This window comes from Rhineura floridana, chromosome 3 (genome assembly GCF_030035675.1).
Source record: "Rhineura floridana isolate rRhiFlo1 chromosome 3, rRhiFlo1.hap2, whole genome shotgun sequence".
NCBI classification, from domain to species: domain Eukaryota; kingdom Metazoa; phylum Chordata; class Lepidosauria; order Squamata; family Rhineuridae; genus Rhineura; species Rhineura floridana.
The window spans coordinates 57,489,641-57,510,474 of record NC_084482.1 but is presented as its reverse complement, the minus strand read 5'-3'; the positions used below and the strand labels follow the sequence as shown (position 1 = coordinate 57,510,474).

The window sequence follows — 20,834 nt, the reverse complement described above, 5'->3', positions numbered from 1 at the left end:
TAAGGTTAGGAAGTAGACCCAAGGTAATTTGGACAAGAGAGTAAATGGACCCAGGTATTGGCTTAAACCAAAGCAGATATTATAACCTAAATAACAGTCCAAGGGAGGAAATGTATTTCTAAGCAGCAGTTCAGAAGTAGTCAGAACTGTTAGGAATTGACAATCAGGGCCAATATCTATCAGCACAGATTAGAGATGGGCATGAATTCTGCTGGTTTTGGATTTAGCAGCAGATTTTTCAATGATCCGCATATTCTCCATCTTTGCGGAGCGATCCTGTTTGCTCAGAACTTCAGCTTTCTCCGGGCACCAGATTTCCCCTCCCTCAAATATTCCCTTGAAAATATTGTTATTTTATTGATTTTACTCACAGCACAGCATAGCAGTACAGCTCTTGCTCTCGCTCTCGCTCTGCTACATCCTCCACTCAAATAATTCAAGCTCCAAGTGGAAGGAAACAAGCCAAGTCTCATCCAAGTTAAGGATTCAAGGCTTGCCGAGGGGCCACCATTTAACACTGCTTTCCTCCCTTCCTTTCCAAAAGGAAAATAACCAGTCTCTGCTTGCTAACACAAAAACTGTCCAGTCTCTGTCACAGCAGAGGAGGTGGAAAAGGCAGCAAAGTCACTTTCCTTTCCTTTATCAATATTTTTTCCCAATTATATTTTTTTTCAAAGAACATATCAATATTTTGGAACAAGATATTTATATTAATAACAATATTTTGGGGTGAAGGAAAAACTTGGACAGTAAAAACAGTGGATAGGGGACAAAGAACAAACACAAATCGATACTGCCTGTTAGGTCAATGGAATGCTCTCAAAGAGGCACTGACCAACACATCTCATCTCTAGCACAAATACACAAAGGCCAAGGATGTGCCTTGCAAAAGAAGATGCACTTGTGGCATTCAGCTGTTTGATGGGGAGGCAGGATGGCCGGAAACTAATCCAGCCACCTCCGTCTCTTGAACTGTTCCTTGACACAATTATGGTGTATGTTATAGGGCTACTTGGGGATTTATAAAAGCCCCAGTTACTGGATGATACTGGGGAACTGCATGATTGGAAAGTGCAATTTCCTCCCTAAATCATCCATTGCTCTTAATCTTAACTGGATTGGGGGCAATTGTTCCTGTGCATTGAGGCGTACTGCCATGAGTTACATCTGTAGCAAGAAGTAGCCTTGGGTATGACTCATAGAAAGGTGGGTTATAAACATTTATAATAAACAAATAAATAGTGTGGGCACCACTGCCAGTTATTTGCACTGTTCAGGTTGCTCTGGTTCAGGTGGTATAGTTCCTGTCAAAAGGAGGGATATATTCTTGCTAAAACTGAATACAATGCGAAATTTGTGTATAGACAGAAATCCTGAGTTAGCTCACCATCAGCCCTTGAAGAAGAGGGTTTGTGTGGCTTGTTCCCAGTCCATCAAACCAACTGATAAAAATGATGCTGTATAGTGAGGTGTTGAAGCTATCAGACTAGAAAAGTTTGACACTGTGAGGGCATTTTTTACATGGAGCACTGTGTACACCAATCACTTTTGCTTCCAGCAGGTTTTATTATTTCTTTATTTATTTATCAATCAGATTTATATCCTGCCCTGTCTCCCAGTAGGAGCCCAGGGCAACAAACAAAAAGCACTTAAAGCCAGGGCTTGCACAGCCTCTCCCGATACAGATGTTACAGAGAAATAGAGCTGAGTATCATCAGCGTATGGCTGACACTTTGCCCCAAATCTCTTGATGACCATTCCCGAGGGTTTCATATAGATGTTAAACAGCATGGGGGACAAGATGGTACCCTGGAGCACCCCACAGCACAACTGCCAAGGGGCCAAAAGGCAATCACCCAATGCTATTCTCTAAAAATGATCGTGGAGATAGGATCAGAACCACTGTATAACAGTGCCTCCAATACCCCTCTCACCAAGTCGGCCCAGAAGAATACCATGGTCAATGGTATCAAAAGCTACTGAGAGATCAAGTAAGAATAACAGGGTCACACTCCCCCTGTCCTTCTCCCGATAAAGGTCATCCATCAAGGCAACCAAAGCCGATTCAGTCCCATAACCAGGCCTAAACCCAGACTGGGATGGGTCAAGATAATCTGTTTCATCCAAGAGTACTTGCAATTGCTATGCCACAACCCTCTCAATCACCTTCCCTAAAAGGAGGGTATTGGCAACCAGGCAGTAGTTGTCACAAACCAATGGGTCCAGGGTGGGCTTTTTCAGGAGTGGTCGGATCACCACCTTTTTCAGGGAGGCTGGAACCACTCCCTCCTGCAACGATGCATTGACCACACCCTGGATCCACTCTGTCAAACCCCCTCGGCAAGCTTTAATAAGCCAAGAAGGGCAAGGGTCGAGAGGACACATTGCTGGCTGCATCATTGCAAGCACCTTGTCTATGTCATCAGGCCGCATCAACTGAAACTGTTCCCAAGAGGTTGCAGCAGACATTGCACTGGACACCTCACTGGGGACTACAGTAGATGTGGAGGGGGCATCAAGATTGCTATGGAGGTGAGCAACTTTACCCTCAAAGTGCCTAGCAAACAATTCAATGGGGGCCTCCAGAGGGTCAAAAACTCAGTTTCCTGGAGTTAATGTCAGCAGACCCCTGACAATACGGAAAAGCTCCACTGGATGGCTACTTGAGGATGTGATGGCGGCACAGAAGTGGGCCTTCTTGGCCGCCCTCACCGCCACACAGTAGGAACGGTTATGTTTTACTTGTGCCTGATCACCCTCACAGCACTTCTTTTGCCATTTGTGCTCTAGCTGTCATCCAGCCGGTTTCATTGTCCCTTAGCTCATTGGTATATCAAGGTGCAACTTGGCTCCTGGCTGGAGAGGGCACTCAGGAGCAACCATGTCAAGAGCCCGATGCGCCTCGCTGTTCCACAGCATGACAAAGGCTTCAACAGGGTCACCTGCTCTATCTACTGGGAACTCCCCCAGGGAACTTAGGAATCCTGTGGATTCCATTAGTCTCCAGGGGTGGACCATCTTAATCTGCCCGTCACTCCTGCAGGGGACGATCAGAACTATAAGTCTAAACTTCACCAGGAAGTGGTCTGACAGTGGGGTGACATCCTCCACCACCCTATCTCCAGAGCACCCCTTCCTCCATCTGGAGCAAAAACCAAGTCGAGGGTGTGCCCTGCCCTGTGCCTCAGGCTGGTGACAACTTGAGACAACCCCATGGTTGTCATGGAAGCCATGAAGTCCCGAGCTGGAACATTAGAGGCAGCCTCAGTATGGACATTGAAATCACCCAGGACTATCATTCTGGGCTCCTCCAACACCACAGCTGAGACGGCCTCCGCCAGCTCAGTCAGAGAAGCTGCCGGGCAGCAGGGCGGACAGTACACCAGCAGCAACCCTAGTTTCCTGTCTCCTTGGCCTGACACCAGGTGCAGGCCCTCACAGCCAGCTCCAAGACAGAGTGGTTTCCTGGTGACAGAGATGGAAGTTCTGTAGACCACAGCAACTCCCCCCCCCGCAGCCTGTGCTGGTGTTGCACAGAGTATCCAGGTGGACAAATCTGGATCAGATCAACTTTTCTCAGTTCACCCACCCAGGTCTCGGTAATGCACACCAAATTGGCACCTTCAGTGACAATCAAATCATGGACAAGTGTGGTCTTATTGTGTACCGATCTGGCATTAAACAATAGCACACACAGGCCAGTGAGCCCAGCAGATGAGCAACGAGGAACCAGTCCATGAGAGGAGTGGGAGCGAGGAATGAGGCATAGATAGCCTTTTTCTCAGTTGTCATAGATGTTGTCAGTGGTGCCACTAGGCAATTTTAGGCTCTGGACTTTACAGTCTTATAGGGAGCCCCTTTAAATGGTCATATGTATTAATTTAGGGAGCAATCCTAAATATGGGAAGCCAACATCATTTACACCAGTTTAAGTTAATCCAGCACAAAGTACACCAGATCCAAATCCTGTTTAGGAGCGAGGCTACTGCTAGCTGGGCTGGTTCAAGTCTGGCAGAGGGGAAACAAGTCTTTTAAACAAAGTTTAACTTATATACCCCTTTTTGCTGATGTAAGTTCCACCAGGTTACCAGGTCACATGACTGAGCTAAATGGAGTTAGATCCACTGTAAGTACACACACCCAGTCCTGTCCCTGCCATGTCCCTTTTGACTGATTTATGCCAACCTTGGCTGAGCCAGTATGAGAGAATTACACCGGTGTATCTCTGGCTGAGCTGGAGTTGGGAACTCATGTCTGCATAGCCCTAGTTGTGCTGGGGTTCAGCCAACTGATCCAGAGATCCGCCAGATCCAGCTCACTCATCCTGGCAAATCTAGGTTTGGGATTGCTCCTTTAGTTGTGAAATACACAGTTGGCATTTCTCTTCTCCCAACTTCAGTACCATGCTTTATAACTGCTTCTAAATTCCTGATACATTAGAGCAAAACCAAACAAAAATCAGTTTGTCAGCCCTAATAAGAGAGTGAGAGACACTCTGAGCATGCACAGTTTTGCATTTTTATAGCACCATAATGGCGTTTGCTTCTATTCTAAACACATTTTAGAATATTTTGCCTGATTCTAAACACATTTACTTGGATACAAGCACCGTTTGCTGTAGAAAAGGATAATATATTTTAATGTACAAATTATAAAATGAGCGTTTGTAACCATGTACATCTTGCCTGGCCACCTCCTGACCATGATTTAAAAAATCAGAAGGAAAGATGCTACAGTGACTAGTATTAGCCCCATAAACTAGTATGCTCTGGCATAACCATGCTGGCCTAGATGCTGATATCAGACCTGTTTGATGCTGCCCCCATAATCTGCTGCTCTCTGAGTGGTTATTTTGGGAGTGTTTGGTTGGTTTTTATTTAAATGTCTCGTCTTTCAATTACTACAGCTCACAGTCACAGAAAAACCAATAAAATCAATAAGAACAGCAGCATAAAATAGCAAATAAAAATAAATAAAAACAGCAGCAGAATAGCATAATTCACTAAAAGATTGCGTTAATAAAACCTTTTGAGCCTGGTGCCAAACCTCAAGAGAGTTAGTACCAAGCAGGCTTCTCTGGGGAGAGAGTTCCATAAATGGGGCAGGTAAGGCTTGTCCTTGATGACCACTGCCTAATGCCTGAAGGTGGAGACAAAAGTTTCCAAACATTATCTCAGTGACTAGGCATTCTCTAAGTCACATTTGCTAATTCTTTGCCGTCTCTTGGTTTTCACAGTTGTTCAAAGGAAAGTTTTTTGTCTGCCAAGGGGAAGACACAAGGAACATTACCAACAAGTCAGACTGTGCAGAAGCCAGCTACAAATGGGTCCGGCACAAGTATAATTTTGATAATCTCGGCCAGGTATTAATGGAATGGTAATCTGCTTCTTTGCTCCTTTTATTTCCTTGATTTAAAACAGTATTCTTGCAGATTTTGCAGCTACCATAGCAAATAACACATATCCTAGGCACAAAGTATACATTTAAAACTCCCCATTTAGGCATTCATAAGTCTGCATAAATTCTTTTCAGAATTAAGACAAATGCACATACCTTCTGGCCTATTTAATTGATCTACTGCTACCCAACCAACCTCATAAGCCTTGGGTGGCATTCAACTACATTTTTGTGCTAGCACAAAAATCAGTGTTAGCACTACAGGATTTCCCCTCTCTCCTCCCCTCCCCCAGGCCCACACCATCTCCAAATCTGCTCTGGAGGTTTGGGGAAAACATCAGATCAGATTTAAGAGGGCATGGAGGAAGGAGAGGGGAAGACTGTTCAACTGTGCAAGGAGAAATCCTTGCACTAACAGAACAATTTGCTTAGTGCTACACTGAATACAGTCCCTTGTTTTAGGAAATTAGACAATCTGTACCCGGTACATCATAATACAGGGGTAGTCAACATGGTACCTTCTAGTGTGGTGCCCTCCAGGTGTTGTTAGACTACAACCCAAATCAGCCCTAGCCAGCATGGTCAATGGTAAGAGACGGAGGGCACCACATTGGCTACTCCTAACCTAATATCTCGATTCACTGCCACTGAAAACCATCAATATTTTAGCAGTGTGACAAGGACTAATTAAAAATGAGTGGTAGAAGCCTGGAGGGTGAAAATGGAGCTGGCTGTCTCCACTTTTTGAATTAGCCCTCATTGTTGGACCATTATCTGACACTGATGGGTTTTTGCTGGCGGGAGATGTTCGACATCAAAGCACATTATTATTATCAGCAAAGTAAAATTACAAACACAAGTGCAAATTCAAACATGAACAGAGTAGAAATGAACACATAAAAGGAGTAGTTTTCCTCGAGCCTAAATGAAATGCTCTCTTTTCTCTTCCCTTTCTAGGCCTTAATGTCTCTATTTGTTTTGGCCTCCAAAGATGGGTGGGTGGACATCATGTACGATGGATTGGATGCTGTAGGAGTGGATCAGCAGGTACGTGTATAGGGGATTAAGTTCCTTGAAGCCTAAGAGATAGTTTTGTCAACACTGTTAGGATTGCAACTCTTCAGAGTATGTCACTATCATGCACAAAGGAAGTTCCAGTCCTGTTTTCCACAGTTGTCCAATCTTGTCCCCAGTACCCTGCTAGACTGTAATTTTAATGGCTTCTTCCTCTGCTTTATAGCCAGTCATGAACTATAACCCTTGGATGCTCCTCTACTTCATCTCCTTCCTACTGATTGTTGCGTTCTTTGTCCTCAACATGTTTGTGGGAGTTGTGGTGGAGAATTTCCATAAGTGTCGTCAGCATCAGGAGGAAGAGGAAGCCAAGAGGCGAGAGGAAAAAAGGCTCCGGCGGCTGGAGAAAAAGAGAAGGAGTAAGGAGAAACAGATGGCTGGTCGGTAGTCTTTCCACATCTTTCTGAGTCCTGCTTGACCTTTGACAGTTTCCCCATAACTCCCTTTCTCGCACCTGAAGCTCAGATTCCTCCCAAAAGCATGTCCAGCTATGAAATTTGCATGAAGGATATAGCACTAGCAAAGGCTAAGCAAAGAGCCATGGAAATATAGCAATGGCTGCATGATTTGCAACTACCTTATATACTAGGTGATTTTTAAAAAAGCATTTAACATATATTTTCCATTGTACATGCTTAGCATTACCCAAATAGTGTCAAATGCAAAGACCAACAGTTCAAGAATAAGCTAATAATCTTAGGCATGTCGTACACTGTTGCTGAGAATTAGCTTCACTATTTCATTTATTACAGCCTTGTAATATCACAGTAAAATCAGGTTTGCCAGTTTCTAAGCCAGTTTGCATATAGATTGATGAAATTTAGTATATTCAAGGATGTAATAAGAAAAAGTAACCTTGTTTTAGAAATGCTTGAAAATAGAGTGCATTTGCTTGAGAAATACAGATTTTCTTCTTTTAAAAAAAGAAATAACCAGAGACAAAATTAACTAAATGAAGTAGATCCACTGACACACAAACTTGTTGAACCACTTAGAATTATTTGTTTTATCCTTTTGTGACCATATTAGATGTCTCTGTTAAAAATCTGAGAAACTTGACATATTGTCTTTTTTACCTCAGTTTCTGTTTGATTGAAAAACAGGAAATAGCATTCAGGTCAGAGGTCACAGGTCAGAGGTACTCTGCTCCATCTTGCATGCCTTCTATTCTGCTTGGATTTTCCCCCAAATGCCCATATGTTCATTCATGGTGCCACTCTTGTTACTTTCATCTTTAAGTGTTCTTATGGCTTTCCCCCCATTATCTCATTCACATTTATTTCATTCCTTTTGAACTGGCATCAGTAAATCGGTAGGAATATCTCTTTGTTGGTGGTGATGTTGTTGTTGTTTAACAATGTGAACAGTTACTAAAAGTTGTGGTGTGATTCCGTATATGATTGTTTCATAGATTTAACAAGAAAAACCATGGTTTTTTAAAAGGAATGCTAGATCCAACCATGCTTGAAACACATTTGCCAAGCAGTGTAGTCCCATAGAGTCTGACACAGAATTATGGCCTACACAGGATTACCTTTGACATAATAGGACTCTATGTGGAAAAATAAAATGGCACACCTCCTCCCAACCACCACCTCTTGTTCATTATTAAAGGCCTGCTCCCTCATCATTCCTTATAAACGTATCTTCCTTCACAACTCTTAAGGAGACACAGCCCTGGGGACCCTACTCACTATCTCATGCACTATTCCTTAGTCCACTAGATCCTTGCCTGCCCCTCTGTCTGTCGCAGTCTGCCTGTTTGTTGCCTATTTCCTATATTTCCTTGAAACCCTATAGCATTAGCACCCCCTTTCCTTTGCTTCTCTTGTTCCTCAGCAGCCAAAACATACATAGAGGCAACATTCTTCCATCAGATGCTACACCTAAGACATTACCTTAGACCAGGGTGGTCCTCCAGATGTTGTTGGACTACCATTCCTGGTACTCATGTGCATTGGCCATTCTGTCCGGGGTCGATGGGAGTTGAACTTCTACAATATCTGAAAGGCCACAGATTCCCCACCCTCACCTTAGACAATCAACCAGTTTCCTCATGCAAAGGACAGCCTTAGATGTAAGGGATTAATATCATATTAGTTTATGTGTGATTCACAGATGACAATAAATGGTTATTCCATTGATGAGAAAATAGTGGAGCCCTAGATACTATGAATACCACTTAAAATGGATGTGCTTATAAATTAATCTGGCATACTTATTATTACTGTAAAAAGATGTTTTACACATATAGTGTGAAAATAAAATTGTAGTTAAGGTAATGTGTGATATACATTATGATGTGGTCCTGATTATTTGTGTAACACCTTTAGGTTCCTTCCTAAATTTGAAAATTAATGTAAGTATTTAGGGATTTAGTATTTGCTACAATAACACTATAAACACAATTTGTAAACCTAATAGTTGTGATCTCCACTAATGAGGCTCATTATAAAGGGCTTCATCAGATGTGGTGAGGATTGTATTTCTTTTTCCCCTACTGAAACATACTGAAAGCTTTTTCACTTAATATGAGCTCCCATTGGCAATTAATAATTCCTTGGAAATTAATTTCACATTTGCTGTGATTGTAACTTTTTACAGAACCGATTTGGAAAGCTTAGTGTTCATTCTCTTTTCAAGTTTTAAAAAGGCATTTCCCCTATACTTGTAATTATGTTTAGCTATAACATCAGGTGTAAATCTCTGGGGGGAAACACACAGACAAGGAATGGGGCTTTTTAGTTTAGAGAATATGTGAATAAGAGATGACATGATAGAAGTATAAAATTATGCATGGCATGAAGAATGTGGATAGAGGAAATTTTTTCTCCCTCTCTCATAACACTAAAACTCATAAACATCCAATGAAGCTGAATGTTGGAAGATTCAGAACAGACAAATGAAAGTGCTTATTCATGTAGCACGTCATTAAACTATGGAATTAATTCCTGCAGGAGACAGTGATGGCCACCAACTTGGATGGCTTTACAAGAGGATTAGACAAATTCATGGATGATAAGGCTATCAATGGCTACTAGCTATGCTCTGTCCCCATAGTTGGAGGCACTATGCTTCTGAATACCTGTTGCTGGAAACCGCAGGAAGGGAAAGTGCTGTTGCACTCAGGTCCTGCATGTGGGTTTCTCACAGGCATCTGGTTGGCTACTGTGAGGTCAGAGTGTTGGATTAGAAGTGCCTTTGGCCTGACCCAGAAGGCTTTTCTTACATTCTTAATGAGTAATTTATAAAAGAAGTCACAGACTACACTACGCATGGAATTATATCAGTAATTGTCTAAGAGAGAGAGAGAGAGAACAATCCGATAGTCTACTGAAGAATAGGATGTTATTGCAAAGAAAACTTCCATATAGTATTTATGGAAGAAAGAAACTTCTTTATAACGTAACATTCATTTAAAATCTGTTTGGTTGATTGCATGGAGTGAAATTTGTGTTCATTAGCAGATATCCCTGCCGCTTAGCACTATGAAGAAAAAGTTTTGAAAATTGGAAGTTCCTAAACAGGTGTCAAAAGGGTTTGCACTGGCCGAGCACTCTCAGGATGTAAATTGCAAAGGTGCCTAAGGGCAGAATGATGATGTGTTGTGCAAAAATGAGTGTTACAAAAACCATGATGTCCACTTCTGGACCATTGGGTTGGGAACAATTGTAAGTGGAGAAGTAGCGTTTGCTGCTGGGGGTGAGGGGGGTGGTTATCTCTTCCTCCAACAGCTGTTTTCCTGCCTGTTCCAACTAGCCAGCCTTTTTTCCTCTCATAGAGTTCTGGTTTTAAGATGTACATATTTTGTACACATTTTATATACATACTTCACTTAAAATACATTTGTTTTTGTATGATTTTCAATGCACTTCCCTCTGGAAATGCATGTTGTTGTATGCATCTTTTGGTAAAATGCAAATTTTATATGCATTAAAAAAACATCTGAAACTATATCACAAAGTTCAGAAAAGTGCATAATCTGATTAACAGCTGTGTTCTGATCTGCATATAAGTCCAGGCCCAACAAATTAAGTCTGGAGGAAGAGCGGGATGTAATTGTAATAAAAAAATTAATAAAAATGTGGACTGAATAAATTTGTCCTCCGACCCTATCCTAGATACAGGTTTTCCCCCCACAAACATATGTCTGGAGCCCTGGAAAGTAGTACAGAGGAAGGCGCTGAAGCAGAAAAGCAGTGAGCAGGGGAACTGATAAACACACCTTTCCTTTGCCAAGTCTCTATGCCAAATGGGCCCCTAACACATATGGTCACTGGAGTTTTGTTCTACATGTTGGCATGTTATGTGGTATTCCACCTCTTTAAATATTTAGATCTAAATAACCCATTAATTATTCAGTTTGTTAAAGCAGTGGGATAGATGCCTCTCTATCTGGGATAAGTGGCATGAAGACTGCATTAATTAGAATATCTGCTCCCGCCTTCCTGTATCACACATGGAACAATATGGACGCCAAGGTTGTGCTATATTATGTTGCCCTGGGCCACTATTGACCATGCTACAAGGTAGTTACTAGAGTCGACTCTAGACTAGTCCTGGCATAGCACCACTGATTTTATTGGGATTTTGTTGACACTGCAGGCTTTACATTTCTTTTGAAAGCATTACTAAATTCATATTTTTTTTTCTGGTGTAAAATATCCCAGAAGTCATATTGATATCTTTAATACTTTATTGACTGGGAATATGGAAAGAGTGATCTTTGGTTGCATTCAGGGCTTCCCTTTGCCTGTTATTTGCTTGTGTAGCATTCAGAATGCAATGTAGCAATTCTAGCTTATTCCACTGTACCGTATAGATCCCTTCAAGGCTATATTGATATATGAGAGAACAATTTTCCCTTTAGTCATCTGCCATCATCTCACAGTGAAGAAGAATCTCATATTCTGCTCACCATTCGTTACAATGTTCAGGGTCAACTAGTTCTGTTTATTGCAAAGGTGCCATGGGCTTCTGTTGATCTGCACATGCACACAGACACACACACGTACAGACACTCACCAAATGTTGCATTGTGAAAAGACTTTGGAAGCTGAAGGGATCTGTAAACACAGGTTTTGATGGTGGTCTGTCACTGCAAAAAACGTTAAAAATTCCTCTGAGCGTGTACACGCCTCTGGACTAGCTTCTCTCCATCCCAGTCTATCAATATTCTGAGTGTTCTCATGTTTATTATAGTATTTAATGGCATTAATGATATTATTTAATATTCTAATGTTCTTGACAACAACCTTGGGGTTTTTACAGTGAAAAGCAAGGTAAATATTAATAATCAGTGTTTTTTGGTAAAAAAAACCTGAGGAGCCAATACTCATACCTTGATGAAAGTGCTCTGGGTGCCGGCACAAAACGATTGCCATGGGCAGCAAAAGTATTCTGTACCATTGAGTACCATTACAAAAAAAGCATTGCTAATAATAACATCGCATTTCAACCAGCTACAAACTGGACAAGTGATAAATCAGAAGACTAGGCCTTGCCTCTAGGCTTAAATGCTTGATTAGTTAACAAAGACCTTCCGGTGGTGTGGAGTTGGGTGCCGTCTGCTCCACATTGCTTCTGTATGAGCTCCACTGAAATTTGTGGGTGTTGTGTGAGAGCAGTATTAGGCAGGCAGAGCTCTTGGTTTGCCTTGCCAGAGTGATGGTTTGCTTGGTCAGAGTGACGGTGCATGAAGTGCTAAAGGTGGAATGAAGAATTGCCACACGTCCTCTCCGGTGATTTAATGCCCTTTCATTCTTCTAGATCTAATGCTGGATGATGTAATAATGGAGAGCTCAGCCAGTGCAGTGCCAGGTACTGGGAAGTCCTTGCCGTCTTTGTCTCACGTGAATGGTGGTGCTGTGTGACTTAACGGCTGCCCACTGGTCCTGTGAGCCTTCTTGCTAGACTGTGTGGTGGAAGGTCTTTCTTTGCTTACTCCACATTTCATGCATGTTATTTTTTTTAAAAGAAACATTTGTAGGTGTGATTTACCACTCATACATTTAATTTTAATATTAATCTTATTTTTAGTTATTTTTCATCACAAATATTTTCAGATGCCCCCCCCCTTTTTTCCCCTGCTTCAGGAAGAGATTCCGGATAATGGGTTCTATTCAGCTAAGTCCTACTTAGAGTAGACCTATTGAAATTAATTATTAACTTCAGTGAGTCTACTCAGAGCAAGATTAGCAATGAATGCCACCCGATGTCTGGGTCATCCACTTTGGAGCTGTTTTATGTATGGCAATTAACCCTGAGCTATCCTGCCCTCAAGTTGCCTCAGTATTTACACAATTATAGGCCCACAGGTTTTGCCCCCCCTTAGTAGCTACAGCCAGCCATTATTTGTAGCTGACACTAACCTCAACCTTTCTCCACATTCTCTGCATGCACCAGAGAACTTTGGAGAGGAAAAGGGAATCTTGCCTCTTTTTTGTGTGTTGGCCTTTGAAGAGAAGCAGAGAGAGAGACCCTTGCAGTTTCTCTTCCTCTCTCCAAGGCTCTGTGCAAAATTAGATGAGACCCCCACTCCTCCACAAAGTGTACTGGATTTCACAGACAACTCAGGGGAGGGAGTCTTACCTATTGTGAATGGCATAAAGTGACAGAGGTGTCTCATTTTGTGCTAGCCATGAGAGGGGCAGACGCCTGAGTGATAGGTAGGTAGGTAGGTTATCTGAGCACAATAGTCTGTGATGGCTCCAAGCCCTAGAATGCTTTGCATCCTTCCCCAGTGCAACCTGGCTTAAGTTCCTCCAGCATTGCAACAACAGAAGAATAATTATCACTTTGATGATGATAGATCTGAAAAGTGGAGAGGGTACAGTTTTCCTCCCCATTGCATTCCTGTGTAGAGAGGTTTAAATCTCTTCACCCAGCCTAATGCTGCGATATTACATCTTTTAAAACTGCTTCTCATTGCATATTTTATCACCACAAGCAGAGTTGGTGGGTTTCTGCAGGTGCAAACAATATTGTTGGAGGGTGGGGGCAGACCTGGCTCACGGCCAGCAGTTCACTACCCCTGTGGCAAATGCTGCAATAGTAACCCACATATGAGTCTCACTGACAGCTAGTAAATTCTTTGCAACTTACTTACTTGTTCCTTCCTGCAATCACCTTGAAGTCAGTGTACTAATTACTAGGGCTGAGCCTAAATTACTCAGACTTTTTTTTACAATTTTTGAACATTTTCTTTTTTGAGCTCCTCCTAGGCTCTTCTCTTGAAGAATATTTGGTGAAATGATCTCCTGAATTTTGCCATCTATGAATTTTGGACACAACTGTGGATCCAGTTTTGTTATTGTTTAATATTATTGTTGAAGAAAGTACTATTCCATCTGCTCCTTTTCTCCTAGACCATTGCTTCCTTCATCTACCAGTGTAAACTAACAATAGAGTTTTATTCAATATTAAATGAGCCAAAATTTCCCAGAAGAGAGTTTTGTGAGAAAAATTGTGAAATTTGCTCTCTCCTCCACCACAAGAAAATTTGGCAAAAAGATCCCTCCTCGTTTTGCCATCCAAAAGTCCATGAAGAATTTGGAGGATTGCAGCTCAGCAGTATTAAACCTCTTGAGATAAACCGTAATATGTGTATCAGCTCTCATTGTTTTACCCACCTAGATATTGATCTGTGCATATGCACAATCCTCCTCAGCACTGTTATTTGGAAGTAAGTACCACTGAAACTAATGTAACTACTTTCAAAATGTATTTAGGATCATGCTGATAGTATGTAGTGGACAATCCCATATCTACATAGAGCCCAAGTTCTCAGTGGGGTGATAACCCTTTGTCTGGGTTAGATCACTGCAGTGGGGGCTCCTTTCATTGAATGGTCCTCCGTATATAAGTAAGTAAGTAAAAAAATAATTCATACACATATAAATATAGCATGTAAGGGGAAAGAATAAATTTTGTGTTGTTTTCAGTGCAAGAAAAAGTGATGTCATGGATTGGTCCTTACTGCGGCTAATTTGAGGTGCACCTGTAAGAATACAATTTGTATAAAAATAAATTGCATTACAGAGAAATAAATGAATTTGCCCAAAATGACCCAGCTTGTTTTAATCCGGAATCTCCTCAATGTTACAATTCCTTATGTTTTATTTCCTTACATTTACACAGTCATATTCTCTGTGTGGGCTAGGAGATCTGTCCATCCTCTTGGACAAGGGCTAGAGGAAAATCTTCTAAGACTTGTCATTTCCATGTGATTCTAATCTTAACATTTTAGATGTACATTTGAATGTTTTGTTGCCTTTGTTTGTTTTGAATGCTTTGGGTTCATCCCAATGGGACATTCTCCAGTGCGGCTCACAGAGAATCTCTTAAGTTTTGCCTCTTTTAATGTCTGATGTTCAGACCTGTACTTTGTCTTTCCTTTGTTGTTGCCTCATACTGGTACACGAGCATTATTAAACATGATATAATGCTCACTGGTGTGAAAGGACAGAGACAGCCTCTTTTCTTAAACATTTTAAGAGTGTGTGATGATAGGAAACCAATGATACCCATGCTCTACAAACTTTCTTTAATGAACATTCAAACTTGAAAACCCAGGATGTCTTTATTCCTTTGCATTTTACAAATTGTAGAAAGAAAATGTGCTATGTATTGTTTGCTGGTATAAAGTCAAGATTTTATTTTTGGACATGCTGTCTGTCACAGCAGGAAAACTCTCAATGGGAATCATTTAACCATTTTCCACTTTGCTTTTAAAAAATGCCATTCACTAAAAAGACTAATAGAACCACTTGTTTAAATGTCAGTGTTACTCCCGTGCACATCACTTTGAACTTAATATTGTCTGGACAGTTTGTAAACCCAGCTGCTTAGTAAAGGCTGCATCCCTGACCTCTTATCCAATCCATGAAGAATTGGGGGAGTATTTGACCCCGTTTGTGAAATGTTATGCAGTGTTGGCCACCTCAGATGCCATTCAAAATGATACATAAATGCCAACACTATTAGACAGCTGGTTACAGCTGCCACACCAGATCACTTCAGAGTATCATTCCACAGAATCTGAAGACAAATAGAAATATGTTTTGTCTGCTTCAAGCTATGTCCTGCCCAAATTATGAATAAAAGGGTGCTCTCGATTGCCATGTTTACTCCATGCGGTGGCCAATCACTACAAGGTCAATATGATGGTTGTATGAGCTTTATTGAAGAGACCCAGTGTGGTGTAGTGGTTAAGGTGTTGGACTATGACCTGGGAGACCAGGGTTCGAATCCCCACACAGCCATGAAGCTCACTGGGTGACCTTGGGCCAGTCACTGCCTCTCAGCCTCAGAGGAAGGCAATGGTAAGCCCCCTCTGAATACCGCTTACCATGAAAACCCTATTCATAGGGTTGCCATCAACTTGAAGGCAGTCCAGTGAGCTTAATTGATCTGTCATGGTATTGTGCATCCTGGATAATATCCAACAATATTTTGTCATGCTTCCTCCTTCCTTCTGGTGTGAAAGACAGGTAGAGCCGTATCTAATCTTCCAACCTAACCACCATGAGAGGGAAGACTTGAAATTACCTTAGTAGCTACCAGCTCTTTTTACCATCAGCATAAAAGGATGTCTGAGTAGCAACCACCATGTGGAAATGGATGATGGCACTATTACACAAAAGGATGCTTTGTCATTTGTATCCGGAAACACTTTTATTTGTCTAGATTCTGCTTTCTGATAAAATCAGTGTGAGTCTGTAACAAATCAACAGAAGTCCATTCCTCCTTATTCCCTGAGCCCTCCTAAGCAGCTTGCTTTAGAACCTGCGTTTCCCGGCAGTGCCTGTTGTTTTATTGTGGGCTTTTTCGTCATTGTATCCTTATTTTCTTGCTATTTTTACCCTACCATTTCCCTCTCTCTCACACACACACGCACACACACACATAGACATCATTGATCTTCTCAATGTCATAATAGTATCTTAATCTTTCCAGTATTTTCCTAATTGAATATTCTTCTCATTCTTGACCCAGTCAGTGTATTGTAGCAGTATTTGTGGTGGTGTGTCATTATGTGTGATGATTCATCACCTAGACTTGAACAGATGTCTGTATTTCCCAAGATGTTGGTATCTCCCAAATATTTACTAGTTCAAATAATGCTATTCCATAGGGGGGCACGGACTTCAGGACAAGATGAGACATTTTAAGTACCTAAATTTACAGACAATCATAAATGTGGCTTCTTTATAATACCAGCAAAGAGAAACAACACTTTTGTTCAAAAAGAAGGTTCCCTGCCCACCTAAACACAGTAGCTGTTAATTTAAAGCCCACAGGAAGCATGGTGTGGCTATTTGTGGTTCATTTCAAGGTAAAAGCTGTAATTTCCACTAATATGCATGACAGCATGTCAAGCATGGGAAAGCTGGTGGTGAGCAGGATTTAGAAGCAGGGCTGACAAGGTGACATATTTAATACGGTTATTGGCAGATACCAAAATGTTTATATCAGTGAAGTTACAGATTTATCAACCTGACACCAATTTTAAAATTAACTAAAGAATTAGAAAGTAGTATGTGCCTTTCAAAAAAATCAACCAGGTAAGAATTTTACAAGTGAGCCTTACAAAAATGAGGTGAAGACAGACATTAAGATTTGCAGAACAGTGGAGCAGGTATGGAGCACCTTCTCATCCAATCCAAAAACATACCTTTTTTGCTCTAGGATTGAGCTCTGGAGGAGGGGTGGAAAAGGTTGTACAACTTTGCAGCAAATCTGGCTGTGGCCAGTGCCAATTGGCCAGTGCCTGTATCATCATTATCAAGATACTTTCCTCCACAATCTCCAGATAATTTTGCAGCTATTTTTAAAATGTGTCTCCCTTTAATATGACAAAGGATGAATATAAAAACAAGTGAATGGATGTGTGGTACTTAAAGTTTTTAAAAATCCAGCAGCCCACCTGAGTTATGTGTTCCAGTGTTCAGCTTGATAGACTGTATACCTCTCAAGCAAATTGTGAAACTGAGCTCATACTAGAGGTGAAGAACCAGCTGGAGCATTTCTTTAAATATTACATCTGTCTTCACTCACACTATTCAGAATGGAAAATGGGCAACCCTGCTTATAAGGTTATGCTGCCACATGCTTTGTTGCTATGCAGGTAACATTTTTACAATCTCTGTGAAAATCCCTGCTGTATGTTAACAGCCTCTTTTGTTATTGTGTGGAGTTTCGAATTAATCTGCCAGTCATAGCTGAACCCTTGGATTCCAGTGTAATTATTCATAAATAAATCCTCACAAAGAAAAGTTGAAATGGTGACATTTTTCCTGCTTGAATGTGAATTATGGATAAGCATTGAACAATAAGAGATCAGTAAATTAGAATAGGGTTTCTCTTTGAAATGATAACTTGGTTCATTGCCAGGGCCCCAGTTCATAACTTAATTGTATTCAAGTATTTTAGTTAATTTCCTCTTCATAGCTTTGCATAATGCCATCGAGATATCTCAGTTTTTTATGTATATTTATGCAGAATTTTAGAGCTCTGATGAAAGTTGTGAGTGAGCCAGCTACCAACCTGTCTAGCTTTTTTGTTTTGTTCTTAGAAATGCTGACTAAATTCAGCATCAAAATTCACTTTGTATGTCTCTTCAATAATATGCCATGGCATTCAGGGTCAGATTGCCTATAGAATGGCAGCTCCAAATGCAAGTATCAATGCAGCCTCTTATTTCCAAGTACTGGAGCAAATGTTTGGGATCATTTAACCAAATCTCACAGTATAAGTTGCTAAATGAATAGTCTTCTCTCTGATTCTCAAACTTCACAATCTTGGGGGGTGGGGGTTGGATGTTTCATCATCAAGGAGGAGGAGCTAATCCCTAGCTCAGACATGTACCTGGGTGGGTGATTATTTCATGTGCAAGAGGCGCAGGTACATGCCCTCTCCACTGCACACCTAAAGTAACTCGTGTCTTGGTCCTCCTTGCAGAGGCCAATGTGCACAAGTGATTCTTTCCTTTCAGAAGAGGAAAAGATTGCACAAACTGAGCCCCCAGAAGTATGGCTGTTCACATAAAAGGCCTACGTCACAAATTCCTTTAGGTCAGAGTGGCTAACCTGTGGCCCTCCCAGATGTTGTTAGACTCCAGTTCCCACCCTCCCTGACCACTGGCCATCCTAGCTGGGGCTGTTGGAAGCTGGAGTCTAACAACATCTAGAAGGCCACAGACTCACCATCCCTTGGTTTAGATGCATAGATGGAGGGAAGAGGCATGTGCCTACTTCTCCACCATGCAAAAAGATTGGGCAGCTGGAGAAGTACCTGACTCAGGAGTAAGAGACTGGAATGTCGCCTACCTGAGAAGCAAATTGTATATGCACATCCTGCAAAAATGCAATGTCCTAAAAATTAGTTTTTCCTCAAAATCATGGATGCTTGTACTTCATCCTTCCCAAATTTATATTCAGAGCAATACATGGAAATCTATATTTCTTCAGAGTTGCTAAATACCACATCGTTCAATTCTCTTGGCTCAATAATTTTCATAACCAGTTGATCATCTAATTACAGTCATAATATTATACTCTGACATCTTCAAGACAGTCCTTTTCATTTTATGCTACATTATAATGTGTATTTGAAAATTGTCCTGAATTATAGACTCAGACTTGTCATTTCCTCGTTAGAGATTAGGTGAGTAAATGAGTTTATCTGCAGGAACATTCAGGGTCTAAAGAGTAAGTGTCATCCCTGATGCAGCCAAACACAGAAGACTAACAGGGACATCTGCATTGTGGCAATCACACACAAATGGGAAGATTATTTATTTCCGAGACAGAAATTCTGACAGCAATCACCCACATTATTTCACAAATTGTTTTCATAGCACTGACAACTTAGGGGAGGTTATTCCCTGCTCCTCTACCTTGTATTTCAAAATGCAATTATATAGGTTCATGTCTGCTTTTTCAAATAGTCTATTTATTCTTTTAAAGTTTCTTTCCCCCCCTTTACATTTCTCCCCCTTACATCCCTACATTACATGATATTGCTTGCCCAATCAAGATCTACTGATATCTTCCTACCATCCTCTATGCCTGAATAGCAATCTCCACATTATCTTTTTAAACACTCTCTCCCCCCTCCCCTCTCTGTGGCTCATAGCTCATAGTATTATGCTTTACATACACAAGGTTAACTGGGCAGTGTATTGCAAAATACCATATATCCCATTGGCATGCAAACATTCCTTCACAGATACACCCACCCTCAAAATGTAATGGGACGCCTTTAAAGTATAATCTTACAGTGCTCTGTGTCTTTTTGTCAAAAGCCTTTGCATACTGACTTGCCCCAAAACTCGGTCTCTTCTCCAAGCTTCTTTTCAAATGGGATTGGATACCTCATTTAAGCATGCAACAAGCCACTATTAATACAACCCTGATGATCATCAACTACATTCTTTCAGTTGTGATAGATTATTAATTTTCTTTTACATAAGTTAAAAGGGATATGTAATAATATATATTTAAACAGTAATCTTTACATTAAAAATGATCTTGGAAACTGAAATGATTCCATTCTATACTCACCTTATCTCTAATTCTGAAAGCCTGGCTGTTTTGCATGTTTTCTTGCAGTTGTTGAAACAGATAGATGATTCTGTAACCTTGCTATTCATTAAGGATGGTAACATACAATCCCCTTTCCCCCACCCCACTCCTTGCTAAAAAGTGTAATGAATTTGATTGAATGCATCAACTTGAAATTTTGAAAGCCAATGCAACTGGTCTTAGGACGGGAAAACTGATCTGCTTCTCCACTGTTTTTCTTTTCAGAGGCACAGTGTAAACCATACTACTCTGATTACTCTCGCTTCCGACTTCTGATTCACCAAATGTGCACCACCCATTACCTGGATTTATTCATCACAGGTGTGATTGGGCTCAATGTCATCACCATGGCAATGGAGCACTACCAGCAGCCTGAGGTAGGATATAAAAGTATTGGTAGATGCTGAGGGTAATTAGCAAACGTGTTATGTCCCCAACATGGAATTAGCATTGCATCAGTTAACATGGAAAAAGGGATGAAACAGAAATCAAGATGCAGTGGCTATGCTGCCACGCTAAATGGGAGAAGATGATGATAAAGGGGACTAGTTTTCACCCAGCTTTGTCAATGAAAGCAGTGTTTGCACCAGAACTGAGTTTTTATTACCAATCTCTAACCAAGCAACACTAATCATACACTGAAACCCAAGAGATATTCTTTGTAAAGAGAGCCATATTGCTCTCTATTGAATCAAGGGGTAGAAACACACTCACTGTTCTGCTGGTTCCAGTGCGTCTCCACCTCTCTTTTCTGAAAATGGGAGCACATGACACTAG

General features: G+C 41.1%; 1 protein-coding gene across 1 annotated transcript in view; it reads left to right on the top strand.

Moving 5' to 3' along the window:
- Nucleotides 1–20,834, top strand: part of CACNA1G (calcium voltage-gated channel subunit alpha1 G) — a 270,527-nt gene that overhangs the window by 197,712 nt on the left and 51,981 nt on the right. The window contains exons 21-25 of the mRNA XM_061616021.1: nucleotides 5,237–5,362; nucleotides 6,355–6,444; nucleotides 6,638–6,851; nucleotides 12,241–12,291; nucleotides 20,283–20,434. Coding sequence (XP_061472005.1) covers nucleotides 5,237–5,362; nucleotides 6,355–6,444; nucleotides 6,638–6,851; nucleotides 12,241–12,291; nucleotides 20,283–20,434 — 633 coding nt within the window. The remainder of the gene's footprint in view (nucleotides 1–5,236; nucleotides 5,363–6,354; nucleotides 6,445–6,637; nucleotides 6,852–12,240; nucleotides 12,292–20,282; nucleotides 20,435–20,834) is intronic.